This window comes from Sprattus sprattus (assembly GCF_963457725.1).
Source record: "Sprattus sprattus genome assembly, chromosome: 5".
In the NCBI taxonomy this organism is placed as follows: Eukaryota; Metazoa; Chordata; class Actinopteri; order Clupeiformes; family Clupeidae; genus Sprattus; species Sprattus sprattus.
The window spans coordinates 1,066,163-1,073,662 of NC_137924.1; the positions used below are offsets into that span (position 1 = coordinate 1,066,163).

At 42.5% G+C, this 7,500-nt stretch overlaps 2 protein-coding genes across 2 annotated transcripts in view; one reads left to right on the forward strand and one right to left on the reverse strand.

The window, feature by feature from the left end:
- lcp1 (lymphocyte cytosolic protein 1 (L-plastin)) overlaps nucleotides 1-367 on the forward strand; it is a 21,913-nt gene extending 21,546 nt beyond the window's left edge. The window contains exon 16 of the mRNA XM_080838239.1: nucleotides 77-367. Coding sequence (XP_080694365.1) covers nucleotides 77-209 — 133 coding nt within the window. The 3' untranslated portion in view covers nucleotides 210-367. The remainder of the gene's footprint in view (nucleotides 1-76) is intronic.
- Nucleotides 368-2,739: 2,372 nt separating this feature from the next.
- LOC308365548 (interleukin-1 receptor type 1-like) overlaps nucleotides 2,740-7,500 on the reverse strand; it is a gene marked incomplete at its 3' end in the record, with an annotated part of 21,077 nt that continues 16,316 nt past the window's right edge. The window contains exons 10-11 of the mRNA XM_080839017.1: nucleotides 3,690-4,544; nucleotides 2,740-2,744 (exon numbers count right to left, since the gene is read on the reverse strand). Of these exons, the coding sequence (XP_080695143.1) occupies nucleotides 2,740-2,744; nucleotides 3,690-4,544 (860 nt within the window). The remainder of the gene's footprint in view (nucleotides 2,745-3,689; nucleotides 4,545-7,500) is intronic.

Consider the following 7,500-nt stretch of genomic DNA (forward strand, 5'->3'; position numbering starts at 1 on the left):
GTGTATGTGAGAGATTAACAGTGTGTGTGTGTGTGTGTGTGTGTGTGTGTGTGTGTGTGTGTGTGTGTGTTGTCAGGTATGCCATCTCCATGGCGAGGAAGATCGGTGCTCGTGTGTATGCGCTGCCTGAGGACCTGGTGGAGGTGAAACCCAAGATGGTGATGACCGTCTACGCCTGCCTGATGGCCCGCGGGATGAGGCGTGTGTGACCGAACACACACACACACACACACACACACACACACACACACACACACACACACACACACACACACACATCTGTGAGATGTGGCTTTGATTATAACTAGTCCAAACACATAAAACACATCACACCCCACAAAGCACATGCAGAAACACACACATGCAAAAACACACACAGACATGCAAAAACACACACAGACATGCAAAAACACACACAGACATGCAGCCACACACACACACACACACATGCAGAAACACAAACACACAACAGCATTCTCCCAAATAAAGTTTTGCTGAATGTTTGTATAAAGCCCTGCTGTCCGTCTGGTTTTGTCCTCATGGCTTTAACCTGGCCTCATCTTGGGTCTAGAGACAGACGCCATCTTGGCATTTAGTGTTAGCCCCTAGTGTTGTTTGAGTTTGAAACGAAACAAGTGTAAGTGACTTATCTGGACCTCAGAAAATGTTTTACTGAAATTGAAACTGAAATTCATTGAGTGTTACATTTTTTTTTGTATGCTCCTTCATTGTGTGTGCCAATACCAATCGACCTGTAGAGGGCAGCAACAAGTCATGGTTTGTTATGTTATACTATGGTATGTTATGGCAGGTTTTTGGGTGCCATTTAAGTGCTCAGTCTGACCCTGTGTCATTTTGTGCATCTGACAAATAAAAGACTTTCCAGGAGGACTCAGTTACGCCAGTCAACCTGTAGAGGGCAGCAACACTAAATATCCAGTAGGACTCAGTGACGCCAGTCAACCAGTAGAGTGCAGTTACATTTGCTAACCACAAGATGGCGGTGTATATCTGGATAATACTCTATATGGTCTCTGCTCCCCCATGGTCACACACACGGAGCTATTCACTCTCACACACATACACACACACACACACACACGGAGGTAGTCACTCGCACACACACACTTGGAGCTAGTCACTCACACACACACACACACACACACACACATGGAGCTAGTCACTCACATACACTCACACACGCACACTCGTTTCATTTTGCCCTTGTTTCACAGTATTTAGCTGGCTATGCTAATGTCTGTTTATGTAATATTGTTATGTATTTATGTGCATGGGGACTGTGAGAAAGGCCCGAGCCGGCCACCTCACCATGTGGGATGTAGCCTGGTAGAATGGGGTTGCAGGCACGAACACATGACGCAGGAGACAGTGGTTTCTATAAAAATAGCTACATTTACCTTAAGTAGGGCCACCTTGGTCCAATTAAAAGGTAATTGGACCCCTCCACAGGGGTGGGGGAACCCGGACCAAATACAATTGAAAAGGGCATAATTGTGAATGCTATGCTATCACTGTTCCACATGGAGCCATGAAACTGAAGCTAACCATAGCAAGTTGACAACAACTACCTTAGCCCGTCAGAAAGTAAACAACTACCTTAACCCGTCAGAAAGTAAACAACGATATTAGCCCGTCAGAAAGTAAACAACTACCTTAGCCTGTCAGAAAGTAAACAACTACCTTAACCCGTCAGAAAGTAAACAAATACCTTAGCCCGTCAGAATGTGAACAAATACCTTAGCCCGTCAGAAAGTAATGTTATTCATTGACAACAACTACCTTAGCCTGTCAGAAAGTAATGTTATTCATTCATAATCCTGTTGCTTCTTGCCGTTGTATTAACGTTTCTTTACTTTATCCATCATTGATTGGTTGATTACTGACAGCTGAGTTTTACATCCTGTGCCACAGAAATACATGCACTTGCACCAGTTTTGCTTAAAAATGGGAATTTCTTGAAATGGTTCTGCATTGGTATTTTTATTGAATGAAGATAAATGAAGAAAACAAACCCTAGTAATTATGTCCCTGGACGCCATTCCAATCAACAGTAGAAGTGAGAACATGACATTATCTAGTTAGACCATCCCATAATAATATATTATACAACAATTGGGTTCTATCGCGTTATTTAGCTGTTTCTAATTGGAAGAGAGACGTTCCATGCCATAGATTATCCAAGAACAACCACGGGGACTTTTCACAGCTAATAATGAATAACTCCGCGATGAAATATTCTATAGCGCAATGATGATGAATTCTTACAATTCCAAACCAAGACGTTGACAATGGAAATATTTTTTGTTGTGGAGAAACAATTGCGAAATAAACCATTTTTAATCAATAACTTTGTGTTGAAATGTTAATTTGTTGACTGTAGAATTGTTTTATAAAAGCAATGTAGCACGAGTGGGAGTGGGGTAGGTAAGGGATAATCCCACGTGTGTTGTTGCCTACGCCAACGCCTACGGCCTCGGTGGCTACGGCCGAACACCACCCGTTGGATTATCCCTTACCTACTCCACTCCCACTCGTGCTATATTGCTTAATTAACTGGTAAGGCCTTCCTCATCAAGACTTACACAAGACAATAATGTTCACACAGTCATGTGTAATTCCAGTTATAATACATATTACGTACATTACTATTCTATAGTAATACAATAATGTTCAAACAAGCATGTGTCATTTCAGTTATAATACATATTACGTACATTACTATTCTATAATAATACACAGACAATAATGTTAACACAGCCATGTGTAATTCCAGTTATAATATATATTACGTACTTTATTATTCTACAGTGATACGATAGGTAGCTGTTTTTTGGGGCAGGAAGAGGTGCTGTTTATATTCAATGTAAGTAAACATTACATATAAAGGTAAACATATAAGTAAACATCAAATATAAAGGTAAACATGTAAATAAACATCAAATATAAAGGTAAACATGTAAATAAACATCAAATATAAAGGTAAACATGTAAGTTAACATTAAACTACGTAAGTGTGTGTGTGTTTGTCACTGTGAGTAATTTAGAAGGGATCGGTACTGTAAGTGTGTGTGTGTGTGTGTGTGTGTGCTTGTCTGTCAATGTGAGTAAATCAGAGGGAGCGGTACTGTAAGTGTGTGTGTTTGTGTGTGTGTGTGTGTGTCACTGTGAGTAATTTAGAAGGGATCGGTACTGTAAGTGTGTGTGTGTGTGTGGGTGTGTGTGGGTGTGTGTGTGTTTGTGTCACTGTGAGTATCTTAGAGGGAGCGGAACTGTAAGTGTGTGTGTGTGTGTGTGTGTGTGTGTGGGTGTGTGTGTGTGTGTGTATGTGATTGTGGGTGTGTCAAGGTGAGTGATTCAGAGAGGAGTGGTACTGTCGTGTTTGTTTGTGTCTGTCAGACAGCACTTGTGTGTGTGAGCGAGTGTGAGTGTGTGTGAGTGTGTGTGTGTGTGTGTGTGTGTGTGTGTGTGTGTGTGTGTGTGTGTGTGTGTGTGTGTGTGTGTGTGTGTGTGTGTGTCTGTCAGACAGCACTTGTGTGTGTGAGCGAGTGTGAGTGTGTGTGTGTGTGTGTGTGTGTGTGTGTGTGTGTGTGTGTGTGTGTGTGTCTGTCAGACAGCACTTGTCTGTGTGAGTGAGTTTTGGTGAATTGTCTTTCGAGGTGCTGGCATACGGTATCTCAGTTCCTTCCAGAAGCGTTGCTGAGATGGTGTGTGTGAGTGTGAGTGTGTGTGTGAGTGTGAGTGTGAGTGTGTGTGCGAGTGTGTGTGTGTGTGTGAGTGTGTGTGCCAGCGGAGTGGCCGTTTAGATCGTGTGAGTAAGCGCAGTGCGGGGGGCAGGGTAGCCCCCTCCTCCCCTGTCTGAACGATGAGCACCTTCAGGCCAGAGCTCACCAGGGCCTCATACTGGCCCAGGGTCCGCTCAAAACACACCTGCTCCAGATCCCACTGGGTGTGTGTGTCTGTGTGTGTGCCGGTGTCTGTGAGAGTGTCTGACTGGGTGTGTGTGTCTGTGTGCGTGTCTGACCGGGTGTGTGTGTCTGTGAGTGTGTCCAACTGGGTGTGTGTGCCTGTGAGAGTGTCCAACTGGGTGTGTGTGTCTTTGAGTGTGTCCAACTGGGTGTGTGTGTCTGTTGGTGTGTCCGGGTGTGAGACTGATTCTGTGGGTGTGCCTTTGTGAGTGTCTGACCATGTGTGTGTTTTTGAGGGATTATGTGTAAATGTAAGTGGTATCTCTTCCTGGAGTGTAAGTGTATTTGTGTGTGTGTGTGTAGCTGAGTGTGTGTATGTGTCTGTGAGCGTAAGTGTGTTTGAGTCTCTGTGTGTATCTGTCTGTTTATGTGTGTGTGACTGTGCTTTTGTGTGTGTGTCTGTAAAGGTTAGTGGGATTATTTCCATCAGTGTTCCATTATGTGTGTGTGTCTCCGTCAGTGTTCCATTATGTGTGTGTGTCTCCGTCAGTGTTCCGTCCAGCACGATGATGAGGCGGCGACTCTTTGCCAAAGCCTTGTCGATGATGTCAAACACAGCTGCAATGGATCATGGGAGAGAAAGGAAATAAGTAAAACACTTCCTCATCCCAACACTGGGAGTAGAGTCATGCAGACTAGCATCTTATTTAACACTGGGAATAGAGTAGAGTAGAGTAAAGTAGAGTAGAGAAGAGTAGAGTAGGGTTTAGAGTAGAGTAGAATAGGGTGTAGAGTAAAGTAGAGTAGAGAAGAGTAAAATAGAGTAGAGTAGAGTAGAATAGAATGTAGAGTAGAGTATAGCAGAGTAGAGAAGAGAAGAGTAGAATAGAGTGTAGAGTAGAGTAGAGTGGAGTAGATTAGAGTAGAGTAAAATTGAGTGTAGAGTAGAGTGGAATAGAGTGGAGTAGAATATAGTGTAGAGTAGAGTAGAGTAGAATAGAGTAGAGTAGAATAGAGTAGTGTAGAGTAGAGTAGACTAGAATAGAGTGTAAAGTAGAGTAGAGTAGAATAGAATAGAGTGTAGAGTAGAGTAGAGAAGTGTAGAGTATAATAGCGTGTAGAGTAGAGTAGAGTACAGTGTCATGCAGACTAGCATCCTATTTAACACTGGGAGTAGAGATATAATAGAATAGAATAGAGTGTAGAGTAGAGTAGAGTAGAATAGAGTGTAAAGGTAGAGTAAAGTAGAATAGAGTAGAGTAAAGTAGAGTAGAATAGAGTGTAGAGTAGAGTAGAATAGAGTGTAGAGTAGAGTGGAGTAGAGTAGAGTAGAATATAGTGTAGAGTAGAGTAGAGTAGAATAGAGTGTAGAGTAGAATAGAGTAGAATAGAGTGTAGAGTAGAATAGAGTGTAGAGTAGAATAGAGTAGAGTAGAATAGAGTGTAGAGTAGAATAGAGTGTAGAGCAGAGTAGAGTAGAATAGAGTACAGTAGAGTAGAGTGAAGTAGAGTAGAATAGAGTTTAGAGTAGAGTAGAATAGAGTGTAAAGTAGAGTAGAGTAGAATTGAGTGTAAAGTAGAGTAGAGTAGAATTGAGTGTAGAGTAAAGTAGAGTGGAGTAGAGTAGAGCACAATATAGTGTAGAGTAGAGTAGAATAGAGTGTGGAGTAGAGTACAGTAGAATAGAGTGTAGAATAGAGTATAGTATAGTAGAATAGAGTGTAGAGTAAAGTAGAGTAGAATAGAGTGGAGAGTAAAGTAAAGTAGAGTAGAGTAGAATAGAGTGTAGAGTAGAGTAGTGTAGAGTAGAGTATAGTAGAATAGAGTGTAGAGTAGAGTAGAAAATAATAGAGTGTAAAGTAGAGTAGAGTAGAGAAGAGTACAGTAGAAAGACTGTAGAGTAGAGTAGAGTAGAGTACAGTGTCATGCAGACTAGCATCTTATTTAACACTGGGAGTAGAGTTAGAATATAATAGAATAGAGTGTAGAGTAGAGTAGAGTAGAGTAGAGTAGAGTAGATTAGAGTAGAGTAGAGTAGAGTAGAGTAGAGTAGAGTAGAGAAGAGTAGAGTAGAATAGAGTGTAGAGTAGAGTAGAGTCAGATACACTCTCTTAGTCACACACTCACAGACTCAGTCACACACACACACACACCCACACACTCAGTCACACACACACACAAACACACACACACACTAAGTCACACACACACACACACAGTCAGACACACATACACACACACTCAGAGTCAGACATACACACACACACTCAGGCACATAAACAGAACAAATAGGCAGCACATGTTTGCAAAAATAAGCCAGTCAGCAGCCCAACCCTGCAATACAGAAGCCAATCAGCTGCACTCTCGTGCAAAACCAGCCAATCAGCAATCTACTTCAACTTCCCTTGCATGCAAACCAGCCAATTAGCAGCCCCATCTATTCTGGTGCAGCAGCCAATCAGCCATTAGATATGCTAATATGTGTAAGGAAGAGAGGCCTGTTTGAGGCAATGGAGAGATACATCAAAGATTGAACCATTCCACCAACCTTGAAGGGTGTTCTATCTGAAATGTAGGAGGGCCTTTACGGATCCAGGGCACACACACACACACACACACACACACCTTTAGCTCCTCACATACGCAAGTTGTTTTTGTGTCCTTAGACACGTGCTGTCCTTGTGTAACTTATATTCTCATACACCATGTCAGCCAACCATAACTAAACATAACTCATCAAAATTAATCTAATGTAAAAATGTAATGTTTTACCTAAATGTATTTCTTTGTCTGTTTATCAAATTGATGTTTCCTCTCTTGTAGGATGACCCACCAATGCAGTGATATGTAACCCCATAACCATTCAGCACATACTATACACACATCAGGCAACCAAGCTCTGCACACACACACCAACACTCACACACACCAACACACACACACTGTGAAAAAGTATTTGCCCCCTCCCCGATTACTTCTATTTTTGCAAATTTTTCACACTTAAATGTTTCAGATCATCAAACTCATTTAATATTAGATAAAGATAACCCAAGTCAATAGAGCTCATCCTGACACACCTCCACCCTTTGGACATCAAGTTCACACACGCATCAGAGACCCAAACAGGTCATCAACCCCCCCCCCCCCTACCAACACATCAGAGACCCAAACAGGTCATCACCCACCCCCCCCCCCCCCCCCCCCAACCAACACATCATAGACCCAAACAGGTCATTAATCCTCCCCCCTACCAACAAATCAGACACTCAAACCGGTAATTAACCCCCCTCCTACCAGAGGGCCCACGAACATTCCTTCCAGACAGATACCTGTGGATAATTGAATAATGCCATTGTGTTGATATGGTATTTCTACTCTATAACATACGTATGTCTGTAGGATCAGCCTTCCCAAGTATCTTCTCCCAATATCTCCCAAGTATCTTGCTGCTAACTGCTAACTTGAACCGCCTTCCCAGGTATCTTGCTGCTAACTGCTAACTTGAACCGCCTTCCCAAGTATCTTAATGCTAACTGCTAACTTGAACCGCCTTCCCAAGTCTCTTTCTGCAAGC